Source organism: Bos indicus x Bos taurus, chromosome 5 (assembly GCF_003369695.1).
Source record: "Bos indicus x Bos taurus breed Angus x Brahman F1 hybrid chromosome 5, Bos_hybrid_MaternalHap_v2.0, whole genome shotgun sequence".
NCBI classification, from domain to species: domain Eukaryota; kingdom Metazoa; phylum Chordata; class Mammalia; order Artiodactyla; family Bovidae; genus Bos; species Bos indicus x Bos taurus.
The window spans coordinates 97,503,477-97,525,291 of record NC_040080.1 but is presented as its reverse complement, the minus strand read 5'-3'; the positions used below and the strand labels follow the sequence as shown (position 1 = coordinate 97,525,291).

General features: G+C 38.2%; 1 protein-coding gene across 5 annotated transcripts in view; it reads right to left on the bottom strand.

Annotated features, from left to right (window-relative positions):
• EEA1 (early endosome antigen 1) overlaps positions 1–21,815 on the bottom strand; it is a 141,158-nt gene that overhangs the window by 89,417 nt on the left and 29,926 nt on the right. For all 5 annotated transcript variants that reach the window (XM_027543171.1, XM_027543167.1, XM_027543168.1 and 2 more), the window contains exon 2: positions 5,191–5,283. Coding sequence is in view for 4 of the 5 variants with exons in the window: in XM_027543167.1 (XP_027398968.1) it covers positions 5,191–5,283 (93 nt within the window). In the remaining variant the exon portion in view is untranslated. The remainder of the gene's footprint in view (positions 1–5,190; positions 5,284–21,815) is intronic.

Below are 21,815 nucleotides of genomic sequence, written 5' to 3'. Positions count from 1 at the left end.
GTTTTAGGTTTTGCCTGTTTCCACCCAATGCGATCTAAATTCCATCAGGATAAAGGTTTTTTCACTCACGCCATACTCCAGCATCAAGAACAGCATCTGGCTTCAATAAATATTTGATAAATGAATCTCACAATAACAGTCATTACCAAAAGGATGGGTAGAGGACTTCCCCGGTGGCTCAGACGGTAAAGCGTCTGTCTACAATGCAGCAGACCCAGGTTCGAGCCCTGGGTTGGGAAGATCCCCTGGAGAAGGAAAAGGCAATCCACTCCAGAACTATTGCCTGGAAAACCTCATGGACAGAGGAGCCTGGTAGGGCTACAGTCCACGGGGTCACAAAGAGTCGGACACGACTGAGCGACTTCATTTTCACTTAACCAAAAGGATAGGCAATATTTTTCCACAAAAGTACATGGAAGAAACATCTGTCTCACATCAGAGTCAAGGAAAGTTGACAGGAAAAAGCAATTATCTGCAATGAGACTTGAAGGATAATCAGATGTTAACCAAGAAAAAGCAAGACTAGGTAAGGCATAGAGATTAGCACACACAAAAGTTCAAAGATAAGAAATAACTTGGCACACCTTAAAATCAGTTCATTATGGCTGGATCAGAGAAAATAACATAACCACACACATAAGGTCAACAGATTTCTCACAAAAGTGAAAATTCAATTCAAGTGGAAAAAGTAACATTTTCAGCAAATGGTTACTACAAGGATATAGAAAAATGTGGTTTCCATATCCACATGGAAGAAATGAACCTCAAGCACAATTTCGGACCATACACAATACTTTAAAATAAGTCAAAGATTGAAATGTACAAGCTAAAGGATTTTTTAATCTTTCAGTCTTTTTTAAAATGAAGTGTAATGATATACAATATTGTAAGTTATAGGTTACAACATAGTGATTCACTATTTTTAAAAGTTATAGCCCATGTATAGTTATTATAAAATATTGACTATATTCTGTCTTGTACAATATCTCCAAGTAGCTTGATTTCTTTTTAACAAGAAGCAAGCATAGGATAGTTTTACAACCTTGAAGTAGGCCAAAAATTCTGTAGTACCCAAAAGCAAAAACCATAAAAGAAAAGTCTGACAAAACTATTTCTCTTTGACAGACACCATTAACAAAATGAAAAACAAGCCACAGACTGAGAAAAAATATACACAGCACATATTTCTGATTGTGGTATAAGGCCTAAAATTAAGGCCCAATACACACTGCTTTCACAACTAGTCAAACTGGAAGGGCTTCAAATGGCCTAACTGCAAGTTCCCCTCACCACTCTGTTCCCACAGATAAGAGATGGGGAAACAGTGGAAACAGTGTCAGACTTTGTTTTTCTGGGCTCCAAAATCACTGCAGATGGTGACTGCAGCCATGAAATTAAAAGACGCTTACTCCTTGGAAGGAAAGTTATGACCAACCTAGATAGCGTATTCAAAAGCAGAGACATTACTTTGCCAACAAAGGTCCGTCCAGTCAAGGCTATGGTTTTTCCTGTGGTCAGGTATGGATGTGAGAGTTGGACTGTGAAGAAGGCTGAGCGCTGAAGAATTGATGCTTTTGAACTGTGGTGTTGGAGAAGACTCTTCAGAGTCCCTTGGACTGCAAGGCGATCCAACCAGTCCATTCTGAAGGAGATCAGCCCTGGGATTTCTTTGGAAGGAATGATGCTAAAGCTGAAACTCCAGTACTTTGGCCACCTCACGCGAAGAGTTGACTCATTGGAAAAGACTCTGATGCTGGGAGTGATTGGGGTCAAGAGGAGAAGGGGACGACAGAGGATGAGATGGCTGGATGGCATCACTGACTCGATGGACGTGAGTCTGAGTGAACTCTGGGAGTTGGTGATGGACAGGGAGGCCTGGCGTGCTGCGATTCATGGGGTCACAAAGAGTCGGACATGACTGAGCAACTGATCTGATCTGATCCAAACAGCTTCTCCTCTTCACAAGGCCCTGCTAGCCCCTGGAATTACTCAAATAAGCCAATCACATCTCCTGTAGGAATTGGATGGGGCGGAGAGGCCTTACCTCCCTGACACCATACCATACACCTGACACCATAATGCCTACCTGTCACAGCCCCTGATTATTGATTTTGTTCCCAAGTGCAGTTCTCATGTGGCCCTGCATGGCACACAGTGTCCTCTTCCCCTGGGCTGTGAGTATATGTAACAAACTACGTTGATCTCATTTGTCTAATTATGTACTGAGCCAACCCCATAAGCCTAGAACAGGAATCCTTCCCTCACCAACGGAATGAGTAGGAGGCAACCAAAACATTGATAAAAGGATAAAGAACTCTTACAAGTCATTAAAATATAAAGATAAATATTCCAATTCTCAAAATGGTTGGATTTTCAGTTCCAGACAAAATGAAACAGCTACATTTCTCTATTCTTCCTGTAAGTACAGCTGAAATCTCTAGGCATTATATAAAACACAAGAAAAATAAAAAGCTGAAAGCTAAAGAGAAGAAGGCAGACCAGTTAAGGTCTCAGGAGCCAAGGATTGAGACAGTGGTGAGTACTGTGAGTTTTCTTTTCACTTCATATATTCTGGGCTGTGTGCTGGCAAAGCCAGCAACCTGAAAACTTCAGTGGACACTTACTAAAAAAGCCCTAAGAAAAGTCTTCTCTAGCCACTTGAGCAGGAAACTGAAAATCTGATGTGTTATATGCTGGTCATTACCAAGTGCCTTCAGTGGGTACTAAGGATGGACGTCAGATTAGAAAGAGATAAAGAGTAAACAAAGAATATGCTTTGGCAATGGGATATACTAAATAGTCTAAACAACTGTCCTGATGAGAACAAATGATATATCACATTATGTATTATCCATAATGTATACGTTATACACTGAATGTCTGTATACCCTCAAAATTCATATGTTGAAATCTTAACCTCCAATGTGATGGGGCCTTTGGGAGATAAGATTAAGTCATGAGGATGGATTCCCTAATGAATGGAATAGGTATCCTTAAAATAGAGACCCCAGAGAGCTCTCTTGCCCCTTCTGCCATGTGAGGATGGCCTTCTTTATCCAAGAAGCAAACCCCATCAGACCTAGAATCTGCCGGACCTTTGAACATCCCAGCCTCCAGAACTGTGAGAACTGTTTATTGTTTAAGCCTCTCAGTACTTTTGTTGTAATAGCCTGTATGTAGATACTATTTTATATATTATGATGTATAATAATATATAAAATGGAGAAGGCAATGGCACCCCACTCCAGTACTCTTGCCTAGAAAATCCCATGGACGGAGGAGTCTGGTAGGCTGCAGTCCATGGGGTCGCTAGGAGTCGGACACGACTGAGCGACTTCACTTTCACTTTTCACTTTCATGCATTGGAGAAAGAAATGGCAACCCACTCCAGTGTTCTTGCCTGGAGAATCCCAGGGACGGGAAGCCTGGTGGGCTGCCATCTATGGGCTGCACAGAGTCGGACAATGATATGAGTACCAAACCAGGGCACTGTTTTATTTCTGACTATTTCTTTAAAATGCTGGAGACCATGGTATTTCAAATTCCATTTAGATGGTTGCTAAGGGCACAATGTTAAAACCTAGAATTTGTTCAAAGTGGGAAGCCAACCTCAGGGTAAAAGGGAAAGATTAAGAGAAAAAGAGAAATTGAGAGACACAGTGAGAGGTTTCAACTGAAATCTTAACCAGTTAACACCTAGCACTGGGCATATGGAAAAAACAACCTCTGAGAATTCATAATCGCTAATAGCTCTCAATTAGGTTAATAGCTGGAATTTATACTTGTTGGTAATATGAAAAATTTCAAGTACAGAACTTAATTTAACAGAGTCCCAGGTTAGAGCCACTTCTAGAACAGTATTTGTATGCTGATGGGAATAATTTATGTCACAGGTAAAAACCAAAGTTGCAGGAAAAGAGATAAGCTGAGAATGTGAGAGAGAATGGAATCCAAAGCACAAGAGAAAGGACTGAAATTAGACAGGAAGAGAGACCTGTCTTCCATACACTGAAGTAATAAAGAGAATAGAGACTAAAGCATAGCTTTAGTGACAAAATGAGAACATTCTTCTAATGATTTCTTTTCTCTCAATGGGATAGAAGGTGACTGAGAGAAGGAGGGAATAAGGTAAGACACACGAAAGGTTTGAGGACGAAGAAGAGAGTACAACTATCACAGTAGAAAAGGAGCCCTAATAAGAAAATGCAGGAGGATTAGCAGGCACTGCTCATCACCACTGCAGGCTTTTTTGGGTTTGGTCTGAACGAGGTCAACAATTATTACTAAATTCGTTTCCAGGGTTACAATTGAGCTTTTTGAGCTTGTCATAAACACAGTTTGAATGTTTTCCTTAAACTTGCTCTTTTATACAGTTCAAGTGATCCCTTTCTTCTCACTCAGTCTTGTTAGATTTTATTATGGTTAATACGAAAGACAGATGGGCAAAAAGAGACAAAATAGAGAGATGGGTGGTAAAAGACGTACACAGAAACGTGCACACGACAGACTCGTCAACCAAGAGATGGGGAAGAGCGGGGAACAGGGAACTGGGCACAGCTGGGCCCAGAGAAAGGCAACTGACAAAAACTGTCACATCAGAAATGCGAGTGTGTTCATCTCTCAGGGGCAGAGTTATGGATGGTTTTTATGTTCTTCTCTCACCTAATCTCCTTTTTCTATAATGAGTATATATTATTCATTAAAAATGATAGTAATAAACTTCTATGGCTGACTTCTCAAAAAATTTGAGTTATTTTTTTAGACTTACTTTCTCCATTAATTTTTAAGAAGCTATCAAACAAACATTCTTACAAATTATAAATGAAGACAAATAATGTAAAAGTTTTATAGCTTATCTAATTTTTCAGTAGCTTAGTTGTTCATCACAGTACAAACACATAAGTACTTACTAATTAATTGGTAATTCTTTACAAACAGATTTTTAAATCTTCATTAAGTTCAAATGACTTTATTAAATAAAAGTTGTCAATATTATTTTTTAGTCTTAATATACACTTTTGCAGTCTCACAACTAAGCACTATTATCTACCTACAGTGTGGATCCAATTTGTAAGAAAGATTTATGAGATCTTTTGCTACAAAAGTTTAAATTACCAAATGTTACTCCAAACATTTGCTATTTTTCCTTAAATAATACTGAACCTTATTGACGAATGATTATTCTCATACCTCTGAAGAGCTTTCATTATTGACATCCACTGTGTTTATAGGAGCTGCTGATGAATCTAGATCTGAACCTTGAGAGCCAACTCTCCCAGGAGTCTGAAACACAAGCAGAAAAAAGCAAAGTAAATATCAACAATATATTCATAAACTATTTAATAACTAAATAGTAATCAGGGCTAGCCTTACACATAAAAGGAGATGTCCTCTCAACAACAACAAACAGCACTAAAGCTATCCTTTATTGAAGACTGAACCTAATCCTGGATCAATACCTCTATCTGCATTCTCTCAGGCTTAGTCTTTTTAAATTAATAAAAAGTTTACCTTTATAAACTTTTTATTTTGATTGTGCTTTATCATCTTCACCTCACTTTCACAGAGTATCTTATTTAATCATAATGACATCCCTGAGAGATACAGGGAAAATGTTTTATCTATAGATGAGAAAACAGATTCAAAGCAGCTAGGGACTTCTCAAGATTGTACTGTTAATAAAAATCAGAAAGAAATCGAAATAAAATGCTGTAATTCTAATTCCTCTTGCATTGCTCTCCACTATATCAACTGAACTACAATGATTTGAGAGGAGCTAAAAAGATCAACACAGGTCACATTATCTAGTCACCCACCTATCAACTACCCATGCCAACCATTACCAATCTGTCTCCAATATTTAATATTCCACCATCAAAGATACAGTTTGGAGGGTTAAAGGTCTTTTTTCCTCCTGCAACATTTTTATTCATTATACTTAGGTATGACCTTAAAGGAACTGGAAATCTACTAAAACATCAGGTAAAAGACAGATTCAGAGTACAAGAACTGACTCAATAATCCTTATCAAAAAACAGTGAGTGCAAACTATCATTATTCTCACCATATGCAAGAGAGAATAAAGGTGTGGAAATTAAGTTACTTGCTCCAAGGCACATGACAAGTAAGTGGGGGAAAAAAAATCCCTCACAAGAGAGATGAGCCCTCAAAACACCTGGTTTTGAAAAACCATGTGAAGTATGTCCAGGAAAACTAAGAACTATAGGGAATAGAAAACCTACTCTTAAAGGACTTGCATACAGATTGACTTGACCTGAAAATCAGGGTAAAAAACCCCAGACTGAAAAGTGCATGGACCACACAGATTCAAAGGGAGGCGGGGGGGGGGGGGGGGGGGGGGGGGCGGGGTGGGAGGGGGGGGGGAGGGGGGAGGGGGGAAGGGGGGTGGGGTGGAGGGGGGCGGGGGGGGGGCGGGGAGGGAAACACAGCTAACTGAATAGGTAAATAAAACAGCTAACAGAGAAAAAAGAAAAGTGTATGGACTATAGGTGAGGGTACTCACCTACTCATCTTGAAACATCTGCTGTAGAGAAAGGAACTAGCTGGAATGCTCCACAGGGTCTCTGAGTCACTGGAAGGAGCCATTTATGTGATCTCAGGCTGCCTTGCTATACTAACGCTGGCAGGCACCATACTGGAATCCTCCACCCAGCCTGTCAGCACCAGTGGGAGAACAATGCACCTCGGCTGGGTCTCACAGCCAGCCAAGCAACAGCCCCGTCCACCAGCATCCCCACTGCAACTGTGATCCCACCACCTGCATGCATAGGAGACACCCCTTAAGCCGTTGGCTCTGGTGGCCAGGCAGGATTATGCTTCTGAGACCCACAGGACATCTCCTAAATAAGACCACTCCTTCTAGACTAGGAGAGACCGCTGGTATACCTAATATACAGAAACAAACATAAAGAAATAGGCAACATGAGGAGATAAAGATAGTCCAATCTACAGAGTAAGACAGAAATTCAAAAAAAGAACAATATGGAGATAAGCAATCTACCTGACAAGAAGTTCAAAAAAATGGTCATAAAGACAACAGCCAAATACAGGTGAAGAAAAAATTAGCATTGTGAGAACTTCAACAAAGAGAAAACAGAAGTTACAACTGAAAAATATGCTAGAGGGGTTCAACAGCAAACTGGATTAAGCAGAAAAACAAATCAGCCAGCAGGAAGGTAAGACAACGGCACTCACCCAGACAGAGCAGAGAAATGAAGATAGTATTCTAAAAAGTGAAGATACCTTACAGGGCCTTCAGGGCAACATCAAGCAGAATACCATTTGCATTATAGGGGGTACAAGAAAGAAAAGAAAGAAAGGGACAGAAAACCTATTTAAAGAAATAGTTGCTAAAAACATCCTTAACAGGGGGCAGGAAACAGATATCCAGGTCCAGGAAGAATCCTCCAAATAAGATGAACCCAATAAGACACATACAAGACACACCATAATTAAAACTGTAAAAGGAATCAAGAGAGAATCCTAAAAGCAACAAGACAAAAACATTGTCAGGTACAAGGGAAACCCTATAATACTATAGCAGATTTTTCAGTAGAGTCTCTAAAGGCAGAAGGGAGTGGCATATCATATTCAAAGTGCTAAGAGAAAAAAAACTTCCAACCAAGAATTATCTACCTGAGGACATCCCTGGCAATCCAGTGATTAAGACTCTGTGCTTCCAATGCAAGGGGCGATGGTTCGATCCCTGGTCAGGGAACTAAGATCATACAAGCTGCCCAGCACAGCCAAAAAAAAGAATTCTCTACCCAGCAAAGTTTTCATGCAGAATTGAAGGAGATCAAGAAAACTCTTGATGAGCAAAAACTATATGTGTTCATCACCACTGAACTGATCTAACAAGAAATATTAATGGGACTTCTTTAAGGTGAAAAGAAATGGCACTAATTAATTTAAAAAAATGAAAGTAAAAAAAAACTCACTGCTAAAGGTAAATATGATAAAGGTAGAGGATCAATGACTTATAAAGCAAGCACAAAGGTTAAAAGACGAAAGTACTACAACAACTAAAATTACACTAATTGGTTAAAAGATGCATAAAAAGAAATAAAATGTGTCATCAAAAGTATAAAACATCAGGACAGAGTAAAAGACAAAGCTTTGGAATGATTTCTAATTTAAGTTGCCAGCAACTTAGAACAGGCTACTACTTACATAGAATGTCATAGGTGAACCTTACAGTAACCACTAGGAAAAAACTTACAGAAAATATACAAAAGAAAATTAAAAAAGAATCTAAACATGACACTAAAAAAAAAAATTCACACCATAACACGAAGAGAGAGAAGAAAGGAAGAACAGTTAGGAACTATAAAAACAGCCAGAGAACAACTAACAAAATGGCAATAAGCACATGATTATCAGTAATTACCTTAAATGTAAGTGGACTAAATTCAGTACAGTCTTACGTCAAGAAATAAGAAATCCCCAATACACAATCTAGCCTTACACCTAAAGAAACTAGAAAGGAACAAAGCCCAAAATTGGTAGAAGGAAGGAAATAAAGGAGAGAAATAAAATAGAGATTAAACATACACACACAAACATGTACACACACACAAACACATACACTATAAAAGATCAATGAAACTAATCTGGCTGGTTGAAAAGATTTAAAAAAAAAAAAAAACTGCCAAACATTCAGCTAAACTCACCAGGGGAAAAAAGAAGACTCAATTAAGATCGGAGATGAAAGAAGAGATGTTACAACTAACACAGAGAAACACAAAGGATTTCTTATATAAATATACTCCAACAAACTGGACAACCTAAAACAAATGGATACATTCCTAAAAACACAGTCTTCAAGACTAAATCACGAAGAAATAGAAAATTTGAATAGACCAATTACTACTAAAGAGATTTTGAAACAGCAATCAAAAATCTCCCAAAAAACCAAAGCCCAGAGCAAACAGCTTCACTAATGAATTACACAAAATATTCAAAGATTTAATACCTATCCTTCTCAAATTCTTCCCAAAAACTGAAAAGCAGGGAAGCCTTCCAAACACATCCTATGAACCCAGCATTAATGAAAACCAGTCAAGGAAACTACAAAAAAATAAAAATAAAAAATAACAGGCCCAATATCCTTGATGAAAACAGATGCAAAAATCCTCAACAAAATATTAGCAAACTGAATCCAACAATACATTAAAATAAGCATACATCATAATTAAGCAAAATTTATTCCAGGGATCCAAGGATGGCTCAACATCCACAAAATCAATATGATACATCACATTAACAAAATGAAAGATAAAAATTATATGGTCATCTCAATAGATGCAGAAAAATCATTTGACAAAATTCAACATCAATTTATGATAAAACGCTCAACAAAGTGGGTACAGAAGAAACATAATAAAGGCCATATATGACAAACACACAGCTAATATCACACTAAACAGTGAAAACTGAAAGCTTTCCCTCTTAACATCAGGAAACAAGACAAGGATGCCCACTACCACATTTTTTCAACAAAGCACAGGAATTCCTAGCCAAAGAAATTAGGCAAGAAAGAAAAAGAAAAGGAAATAACAAACTTCCAAATCAGAAAGTAAAACTGGCACACTATTTGCAGATGACATGATACGTAAAGAAAACCTTAAAGATTACACACACACACACACACACACAGAGTTGTCACTAATAAACAAAATAAATGAATTCAGTGAAGTCACAGAGTACAAAATCAACATACAGAGAAATCTGTGGGCATATCTAGGCCAATAATGAACTATCAGGAAGAAAAATTAAGAAAACAATCCCATGTATGACTGCACCAAAAATAATAAAATACCTAAGAATAAATTATTCAACCAAGGAGGTGAAAGACTTCGCACAATGAAAACGATAAGACACTGATGGGGCTTCCCTGGTGGCTCAGTGGTAAAGAATCCACCTGTTCACGCAGGAGACACGGGGAGGACCCCACAGGCTGTGGAGCAGCTAGGCCCCTGGGCCGCAACTATTGAGCCTGCGCTCTGGATTCAGGAGCTGCACCTACTGAGACCACGCGCCACAGCTACTGAACTCCGAGCGCCCTGAAGCCTGTGCTCTGCGACAAGGAGCCACCACAAGGAGAGGCCCACATACTGCAACAAGAGGAAAAGCCAGGGCAGCAATCAAGACCCAGCACAGCCAAAAATAAGTAAGTAATTTTTTAAAAGACACTGATGAATGAACTTGAAGAAGACAAACAAATGGAAAGATATTCTGTATTCATGAACTGGAGAAACACTGTTTAAATATCCATATTCCCCACAGCAATCTACAGATTCAATGCAATCTCTATCAAAACTGCCAATTGCATATTTCAAAAAACTAGAACAAATTATTCTAAAATGTATATGGAACCCAAAAAAATTCCCCAATGGTCAAAATAATCCTGAAAAAGAAGAAAAAAGCTGGAGGTATCATGCTCCCTAAAGCTACCAAGTCTTCCCTGGTGGCTCAAATGGTAAAGAATCTGCCTACAATGCAGAAGACCTGAGTTCAATCCCCAGATTAGGAAGATCCCCTGGAGACGGGAATGGTATCCACTCTTATATTCCTGCTTGGAGAATTCCGTGGACAGAGGAGCCTGGTAGGCTATAGTCCATGGGGTCACAAAGAGCTGAATACAACTGAGCAACAAACACACATAAAGCTACAGTAATAAAAACACACATAAAGCTACAGTAATAAAGACAGTATGTACCAGCACAAAAACAGACACACAGATCAATGAAAGAATTGAGAGCATAAAAATGTAAACCTACACATGTACAGACAATTTATGAAAAAGAAGCAAAAAACATACCATGGAGAACAGACAGTAGCTTCAATAACGGTGCTGGGGAAAATGGACTGCCACATGCAAAAGAATGAAACAATTAACTCAAAAGGGATTAAAGCCTTGAATGTAAGACCTGAAACCATGGAATTTCTAGAAGAAAACTTTAGACATCAGTCTTAGCAATATTTTTGTGGCTCTGACTCCCAAGGCAAGGGAAAGAAAAGCAAAAATAAAAGGGACTATATCAAATTAAAAAGTTTCTGCACAGCAAAGGAAACCATCATCAAAACAAAAAGGCAACCTACTGAATGGGAAAAGATATTTGCAAATCATATATCCAATAAGGGGTTAATATCTGAAATCTACAAAGAACGTGCACAACTCAACAATGTCAAAGAATCTGAACAGACATTATTCCAAAGAAGACACACAGATGGCCAAGAGACACATGAAAGGATGCTCACTATCACTAATTATTAGGGAAATGGAAATCAAGACCACAGTGACATAACAGCTCACACCTATCAGAAAATACAAGAAGTAAATGTCTGAGAGACTGAGGAGAAAAAGGAATGCTGCAAACTAGCGGGGGGACTATAAATTGGTGCAGCCACTATGAAAAGCAGTATGGAGGGTCTTCAAAACATTAAGACTAAAAACTACCAGTATGACCCAGTTATTCCACTCTGTGTATGTATCAAAAAAAAAAAAAAACTCCTGATTCAAAGAAGATCCACACACCCTTATACATTACAGCATCATTTGCAATAGCCAAGATATTTAAAAACCTACATGTCCATTAAAGGATGAACGGATAAAGATGATGTGGCATACACAGACACACACACTGGACTACTAAGCCACTTTTTAAAAAAATGAAACTTTGCCCATTTGTAAATGAAGTCACTCAGAGAAAGACAAACACCATATGATTTTGCTCATACATGGAATCTAAAAAAACAAACAAATGGGAGAAGGAAATGGCAACCCACTCCAATATTCTTGCCTGGGAAATCCCATAGACAGAGGAGTCTAGCAGGCTATAGTCCACGGGGTCGCAAAGTTAGACACAACTTAGTGACTAAACAAGAACAAAGATAAAAAAAAAAAAAAACACACACACAAACAAATGAACAAATAAAAACTAAAACTCAAAGATACCGAGAACAGATTAGTGGTTACCACAGCAAGGGGATTGGGAGGTGGGCAAACAGGGGAAGGGGATGGACTATAGGGTGATGGGCGGCAACTATACTTGTGGTGTGATCCCCTGGGTGTACACAGATGTCAAATTTCAATGCTATACACTTCAAACTTACATGAATTTTAAATTTTTTAAGTGAAAAATTACAAGCTAACTGTTCAAAACAAAGAACAGGTTAACTAAATTGTGACATACCCAACTCAACAAACCTAACAATTAAAAATGACAAGGATGGGGGACTTCCCTGATGTCCAGTGGTTAAGACTCCAAGCTTCCTCTGCAGGAGGCATGGTGGGTTCAATCCCTGGCTGGGGAACTAGGGTCCCACATGCTACGTAGCATGGTGAAAAAAATTTTTTCAATGACAGGGTGAAGACTACATAAAGAAATTACAATGTATGTGATATAATGTTGAATTTGTAAGAGAGGAAAAATACAAAGTTTGGATATATTATGGTTATGGATTCAACTATGTAAAGATAAACACAGAGACTGAAAGGTCATAAGAGACTGATGTGTTTTATGTCAGGGCTATATTTGTTATTACTGCTTTTCCCCTATGTAACTGAAAGGATAAGATCTGTATTGATTTAATTAACCACCTGCCCATCTCCTCATTGGTGTAATCGTATTTTTTTTAATTTTCAGATTTTTTTTTAAATTAAGAATATTGGGGCTTGTAAAAAGATCCAGATGATTATAATTATTAAACACCTATCACTAATGCTTAGTGGCACCAGCCAACAGATCATATTTTGAAAACATGGGGGAAAAGTTTATATGGTATTTCAAGTATTTATTTCAGCCAAATAAGAATAGATGTCTGTAGTATATCTGGCTACTCTAGCATGTTGATAATATAAAAATAATTCCTACTACCAACAACTAAAAGATCAACAAAAAGCATCAGTCTCTACAAAAACTGCTTTCAAAAATCACATACAGGCTTTTGAAAAGAGTGAAAGTCGCTCAGTCCTATCCGACTCTTTGCAACCCTCTAACCCTTTGAAATTCTCCATGGAATTCTCCAGGCCAGAATACTGGAGCGGGTAGCCTTTCCCTTCTCCAGGAGATGTTTCCAACCCAGGGATCAAATCCAGGTCTCCCACATTACAGGTGGATTCTTTACCAGCTGAGCCGGAGGGAAGCCCTATGAACAGCACTTAACTGGGGGGGTGAAGAAGTTATTGTTTACTGTATGCAATACCTTGAAAGGTATTACTATCATAGAAGTTTTAACAACATGAAGTTTCTTTGAAATTCATATTTTATCTATTTCAGACTAGTTTATTGAAAATAACTACACTGCTGCAATCCAAAGCAACCAATAATTATGTCTTCTAGTTATGACTGAAAATCTAATAGCAAAGAAAAGCAGAATCAAAAACACCTAGGAGTACATAAGAAACATCTATTTTGTAGATGGATGACAAAAGTTTTTCTAATATCTGGTGATGCACTGAGTCAGAGCTTCCAAAATTCTCTCCCTACATCTGACTCCCCCTACCCTGACCCTGCTATATATGACTTCATTCCAGAGAAGTTCAAGCAGGAAGAGGGCAAGAATTTCATTGAGAACGTAACAGTTGTACAACCTAATTGCTACTAAAAATAAAGAACCACATCTCTAAAATTTATCTATCTTCAAAGCACTAAAATCAAGTAAAGGATAACTAGTCTTGGCACACAGAAGAGATGTATTAAATGCTGAATTTAAGGTAAATGCACAATGGAGTATTACTCAGCCATTAAAAAGAATACATTTGAATCAGTTCTAATGAGGTGGATGAAACTGGAGCCTATTATACAGAGTGAAGTAAGCCAGAAGGAAAAACATCAATACAGTATACTAACGCATATATATGGAATTTAGAAAGATGGTAACAATAACCCGGTGTACGAGACAGCAAAAGAGACACTGATGTATAGAACAGTCTTATGGACTCTGTGGGAGAGGGAGAGGGTGGGAAGATTTGGGAGAATGACATTGAAACATGTAAAATATCATGTAAGAAACGAGTTGCCAGTCCAGGTTCGATGCACGATACTGGATGCTTGGGGCTACTGCACTGGGACGACCCAGAGGGATGGTATGGGGAGGGAGGAGGGAGGAGGGTTCAGGATGGGAAACACATGTATACCTGTGGCGGATTCATTTTGATAGTTGGCAAAACTAATACAATTATGTAAAGTTTAAAAATAAAATTAAAAAAAAAAAAGGAAAAAAAATAGCATTTGGGGAAACATTTAGGAACAAAAAATAAACCACATTGCTGGTTGTGAGCATCTTTGAAAAAAATAAATAAATAAAGTAAATGCACAAGCCACACCTCTCTAGCTGAAACTAGACTGGAAGCAAGGCAAACCAGCTAAGGCTGACTTGATAATTGCTGGGAAAAGCTGAGTTGACTAGAAATAAATTACTGCTTTTACGAAAATCTTTGAAAAATATGTAGGATACTAAATATACCTTATACTTAGCAAAATTATTTCTGAAACTGGAAAGGATACAAGTATTAGAAATTAAATGACATAACCACCTCAAAACCTTGGAGACTTCTAAGACATCTGTAAGAATTTCTTACAAAATGCACTTTTCAGCATTGATTTTGTCACTTTATTTCACCCTCTGCTTATCATAAAGACCAATTAGGAAAATTTTCACAAATTCAAAAACTCTGAAAAGCCATCTACTATATTCAGACTGTAAGAAGTGCTTTTTAAATACATTACCTGATCCTTGTACTATAAATGGATAATCAAGAGATTTCTTAGGGCCCTCATTACCTCTTTACTATTAATAGGTAAGAACTTAGCACATACAGATAAACTGAGAAGGTATAATTTTTTTTTATTTCATGAAGAGCACTCCAGCACTTCACAGGGAATATTCATGCTCAATCTCTTAGCACCATTCATTGCTAGGAGATCTCATTTACTCCCTTAATTTTAATTTTCCTCCAATGCAGCCAAAAATAAAATTTTATTAAATAAATCTAATCGAGATCTCTGCTGAACTTCAAATTCATGTATTTTCCTTTCTTGCTAAATATCTCTAAATATCTCAAGTCATTTTACTCAAAATCAAATTCATTGTCTTTTCTCACAACCTTTTATCTATTTGCACTCCCTACCCAAAATTACAGAAAAATCACACACCCATCTTGCCTAAATTCAAAGCACTACCCTTAGGTTCCTCTCTTCCCTAACCTTCACAGCCAATCACTAAGTTAATTCAATCTCCTACACAAATTTTAATCTACCCTTTCTTCATCTTGTCATTAACTCAGTCCAGGATGTCATCATCTCTCTCCTGGACTATTAAAGAAACTTAATTTAACATCCTGTATCTCTACACCACATTTCCAGTTGCTTTCTGATTTCCCAAAAGACCTCAAATGAATCATATCCAAAATCAAACCACCACCTCAGCCCTTTACCATCCCAGGAAAAAAGTTTTCTTTTCCTCCTATATTCTCTAGCTTAGTTGACAATAATCCTCATTTATTTAATACCTTGGCTAAAGCCTAACTGAACTCAAATTTATATTTATACACCAATGTTCACAGAAGCATTATTCACAACAACTAAAATGGGTAAACCAAAATAAAAAGTCAAAAAACCCAAAAGCCCACCAATGGATGTATGGACAAACAAAATGTGGTATATAAAACAGTATTATTTAGCCTTTCAAAGGGATGAAATTCTATACATGCTACAACATGGGTGAATACAGGAAGCATTCAGTTCAGTTCAGTTGCTCAGTTGTGTTTGACTCTCTGCGACCTCATGAATCGCAGCATGCCAGGCCTCCCTGTCCATCACCGACTCCCGGAATTTACCCAAACTCATGTCCATCGAATCAGTGATGCCATCCAGCCATCTCATCCTCTGTCGTCCCCTTCTCCTCCTGCCCCCAATCCCTCCCAGCATCAGGGTCTTTTCCAACAAGTCAACTCTTCTCATGAGGTGGCCAAAGTACTGGAGTTTCAGCTTCAGCATCGGTCCATCCAATGAACACCCAGGACTGGTCTCCTTTAGAATGGACTGGTTGGATCTCCTTGCAGTCCAAGGGACTCTCAAGAGTCTTCTCCAACACCACAGTTCAAAAGCATCAATTCTTCGGCACTAGCTTTCTTCACAGTCCAACTCTCACATCCATACATGACTACTGGAAAAACCATATAGCCTTGACTAGACGGACCTTTGTTGGCAAAGTAATGTCTCTGCTTTTGAATATGCTATCTAGGTTGGTCATAACTTTCCTTCCAAGGAGTAAGCATCTTTTAATTTCATGGCTGCAGTCACCATCTGCAGTGATTTTGGAGCCCAAAAAAATAAAGTCAGCCACTGTTTCCACTGTTTCCCCATCTATTTGCCATGAAGTGATGGGACTGGATGCCATGATCTTAGTTTTCTGAATGTTGAGCTTTAAGCAGGAAGCATTAGGCTAAATGAAATAAGCCAGACACAAAAGGACCAATATGTATGAGTAATACTCTACTAATATGAGTACCTAGAATAATCAAATTCATAGGGACAGAAAGTAAAATAATGACTACCAGAGGCTAGGGTAGGGGGAATAATGGTAGTTTCAGTTTGGGAATGATAAAAATATTCTAGAAATAGATAGGTGTAGGGAAATGGCAACCCACTCCAGTACGCTTGCCTGGAGAATCCCAGGGATGGGGGAGCCTGGTGGGCTGCTGTCTATGGGGTCACAGAGTTGGACATGACTGAAGCGACTTAGCAGCAGCAGCAGCAATGGTTGCACAACAATATGAATGTACTTAATTCCACTAAACTGTACACTTTAAAATGATAAAAATGCTAAAGTTTATGTTACCACAATTTTTAAATTTTAAAACTAACTGAATCTCAAGTTAATGGTATAGTCACACAGAGAACTATTTCAAGTGTTTTAAGAACAGTGTTTTGACTATATAGCCTTAGTGAGCTATAGTATAATGACAAAAAGAACTGTAAGTTTATTAATAGCAATGCTAGTATTATTAAAATTATTATACATATATTTTAGGAAAAAAAATTATGTTAAGGTTAAGAGCCAACATACTCAGTATAAAATTTTAAAATATAAACTCAAAGAAGGGAAATATTTTATAATATTTAATTTGACCTCATGTAGTTTTGCTTTTTATCTTTTTCCTCTCTTTTCTTGCTTTTGAAATATCTCTCTGTGTATGCATGTATATCCTAGTTCTTATCTTCAATGTTTAAAAGCAATGACAACACAGAAGCAATAAGTACCCTAAGTGCCCAGACAGTCGTACTTAAATAGCTTTTCCCATTAAAAGGAACCAGGACTCTAGAGAAATGGATGAGTCCAGCCTGGAGGAGAAATCTTATTAGATGAATCTGGGACATGTTGTGCCACAAAGGAAGTAAGTTATCAAATACTTAACAGGGTCCTGTCAAAATGACAAAGCCAACTTGAATGCACCTCCACTAGGTAAAGCTGGGACAAGGTGCACATCAAAACTCACAATGGCTTCAATTAACTGAAACCCACTAAATATATATAAATTCTTGAGTTCATGAGGATTCATATTAAAAAATCCATGAGTTCAAACGAAAAAGACACTCATTGATCACTATTAGAGTATCAACTCTTATTCTGAAAATTCATAATTAAAGTAAAAGAATTAAGCATGTATCCTGACCATCTAGTATACGCTGAAGTTCATGGCAACCAGATAGTCTGGGTTTAAACTAAAAAGTTCTTTACAGAAAAATATCAGCTAATATATGTAGAAGAAATAAAAATCTAGAAAATCAAGTTTCCACTATTGATGAAATCTGTCTTTCCAACTTGTGATATCATAAAGCTTTTCCTTAGATAAGAAATTCTTCTGTCCTTTAAACTATTATATTTCTTATTCATACTTCTGTAACACTCATAATACAAGGAAGAAGAAAGTGGTGGTAAACTACTACAGTTAATGACCATCAATAAATCACACCTACGTTTTAATGCCCTTGTAATTCTCATGCATAATCCTTTCCCATCCGGGCTCTGGCCATGAGACTTGCCTTGCCTCCTGGTAGTCTAGCAAATAAGGTACACAGTGCACAGAGGGATTTGTTCACTCATTGCTGGAAACTCCTTTATCACCACATAAGCCCAGGCTAACTTTGGACACATGTGACCCAATGAATACTACTGGCAATCTGACACAGACTATGTTACAGTATCATCCCAATCAAAGCTGTATTAGTAACTCTAAGAGAGACCAGCAGAAGAATCATTCGGCTTAACCTAGCCCCAACTGTTATCTACAGAATATAGAGCAAATAAAATGTGTTGGTTTTAAGCCAAAGCTTGGAGATGGTTTATTATGCAGCAACAGATAGAATTTGGAAAAGGGCATGGCAACCCACTCCAGTATTCTTGCCTGGAAAATGCCATGGACAGAGGAGCCTGGTGGGTTACAGTTCATTAGGTCGAAAAGAATCAGACACACTTCACAACTAAAGAGCATCACAACAGATACAATTAGGTACAACAGATATAATGCTGTATCTTCTCCACAAAAGAAAAGGAATCTTTTTGAGGATGGGAGCCCTATAAGACTGAGGTATTTATCAAATTTCCTAGTAAGGACACAATAAAAGCATCCACCTGAGTTTTACTACACAATACTTCTCATACATTAGAAAGAATTAACATAACTCCTCCAAGATTTACATTATTCTCTTTTCCATAGATTCTTTTTTTAACTTTCTAAGTTAAACAAGACTCTTGAGAGTCCCTTGGACTTCAAGGAGATCCAACCAGTCCATCCTAAAGGAGACCAGTCCTGAGTGTTCACTGGAAAGACTGATGTTAAAGCTGAAACTATACTTTGGACACCTGATGCAAAGAGCTGACTCACTTGAAAAGACCCTGATGCTGGGGAAGACTGAAGACAGAAGGAGAAGGGGACGACAGAGGATGAGATGGTTGGAAGGCATCACCGACTCAACGGAGATGAGTTTGAGTAAACTCTGGGAGTTGGTGATGGACAGGGAGGCCTGGCATGCTGTGGTCCACGGACATGACTGAACGACTGAACTGAACTGAAGTTAAACAAGAAACTAGAACTAAACTGCCACTCTAGTTTTCAGGGTATCTGAGTAAAAATCAAGATTTTTTTTTTCTCTTTGACAATACTCTTTTGTGGAGTGTTGGAAAGCCATCACTCTCAAATACTGCTCGTGTTGGGAGTGTTGCTGTTTAGTCATAAAGTCATGTCCAACTCTTTTGACCCCAACCTCAGACCTCAACCTCTATTCATGGGATTTCCCAGGCAGAGTGGGTTGGAGTGGGTTGCATTTACTTCTCCAGGGGATTTTTCCAACCCAGGGATCAAACCTGTGTCTGCTGCATTGCAGGGGGAATTTTTTTTACCACTCAGCCACTGGGGAAGTGTAACTAAATCCAAAACTGTATATACTTTGACTCACCGCTAGGAAATTACCTAGTTGACAATTTCATTAAATGATCTTGTATACAAGCATGTAAGTATACAAGCATGTTTACTGCAGTGTTATGTATCAGCAAAACTGGAAACAAACTAAATGTCCTTCAAAAGAGAAATGATTAAATTTTAGTAAGACATATAATAAAATATAATATAGTTATTAAAAATAAATAATAAAAGAGGCAGTTCTGAAAGTGTTGATACTGAAAGCTCTCCAAACTATATTAACTGGAAAAAAAAAAATCAAACTCTTAGAAGAGTATGATCATACTGCATAACGTTAACATATATATGCATTAAAACTTTGTGCAAAATATACAAGAAGCTATTAGGAATGATTACTGTAAGGACCTTCTACTTCTCACTTTATAGCTTCTATGCTACTAATCCTTAACTCCTGTCAGCCTCAAGCTTCACATAAAATTTGTCTCTTAAATCCTTTCCTGCTTGCTCTCAAACTTCAGCCTTGAAAATGGTCACTACTACTCTTTGTTCTAATCTCCATTATAACTCGAATGCCTTTAAACTTGTCTTACAACTCATCTTTGTAATTATTTTACTTTTCGTCCTCTGAGTTCCTTCTCATTTCTATACCTTCTTAAAATTGAATATATCCTGATCTGTACCAAATCCTGATGTAGAAGGCTTCCTCAGACTTTCGCAATATGACCTTGACCCACCATATGACTCAACTGATGTTGTTCTATCCATCATAAATCCATGTACAATAGGAAGCTTCTTTACAAATATACCACATTTAACCCTAATTCATTTATATCAGCTTTCAACTGAAAACATGTCCTATTCTTTTAAATGTAAGCAATTCCACCTAACCTAGAGTCAACAACAACTTTAATAAGCATGCAAATAGTCACCCATCTTATTTAATTATTAATGCTGAATTGAGAGCAATCCCTATTCAGTCTGTCTTTGTAAGCAGTCTCTAAGAGGCTATATCTTCCTTGTTGCACCTGATTCCAGCCCACTCCAAAATTTCTCAAGTGCCAGTACACAATATACTTCTGCATCCTAAGTCCCCCTGTCTAACCTAGTGATATGGAACTTAAAAAAAATAAGTACAGTATGCCAGAAAACAGTGTGAGAAACATGAAAGTAGCGAGTGCTAGTTGCTCAGTCGTGTCTGACTCTTTGTGCCCCCACGGATGCAGCCCGCCAGCTCCTCTGGCCATGGGATTCTCCAGGCAAGAGTACTGGAGCGGGTGGCCACTCCCTTCTCCAGGGGATCTTCCCGATCCAGGGATCCACTCGCGGTATCCGATATTGCAGGCAGATTCGTTACCATCTGAGCCACGGGGGAAGCCCTATCTAAATACTATTGGCTCTTGCTTTTAGCATAGCTTGTCAAGTGTTCCAAAAACAAAAGCGCATCTAAATCTAGGAATACTGATTCAGGATATAGTAGTTAGAGTCACAAAGACCTACATGCAACTTCCAGTTTACCTACTTGGAAGCTGTGTAGAAGTACTCAAGCTCTGTAAGTCCCAAATTCCCATTTCCAAAGTATAACTAATAAAGGTCAGCCTTATGGAACTGTTGTGAGGATTGAATGAAATAGCACATGTAAAATACTTAAATCAGCACCTGGCATTTGTCATATCTACTACTAACTGTAGATACTTCAGTTCAGTCATCAATCTTATCTGACTCTTTGCGACCCCATGGACTGCAGCATGCCAGGTTTCCCTGTCCATCACCAACTCCCAGAGCTTGCTCAAACTCATGTCCAACGAGTCAGTGATGCCATCCAACCATCTCATCCTCTGTTGTCCCTTTCTCCTGCCTACAATCTATCCCAACATTAGGGTCTTTTCCAATGACTCAGTTCTTTGCATCAGGTAGCCAAAGTACTGGAGTTTCAGCTTCAGCATCAGTCCTTCCAGTGAACATTCAGGACTGATTTCCTTTAGGATGGACTGGTTTGAACTCCTTCAGGTCCAAGGGACTCTCAAGAGTCTTCTCCAACACCACAGTTCAAAAGCATCAATTATTCCATGCTCAGCTTTCTTTATAGTCCAACTCTCACATCTATACGTGACTACTAGAAAAACCATAGCTTTGACTAGACGGACCTTTGTTGGCAAAGTAATGTCTTTGCTTTTTAATATGCTGTCTAGGTTGATCATAGTTTTTCTTCCAAGGAGCAAGCATCTTTTAATTTCATGGCTACAATCACCAAACTTATCACATGGACCACAGCCTTGTCTAATTCAATGAAATTACAAGCATAGGGCCACCCAAGACAGACAGATCATGGTAGCGAGTTCTGACAAAATGTGGTCCACTGGAGAAG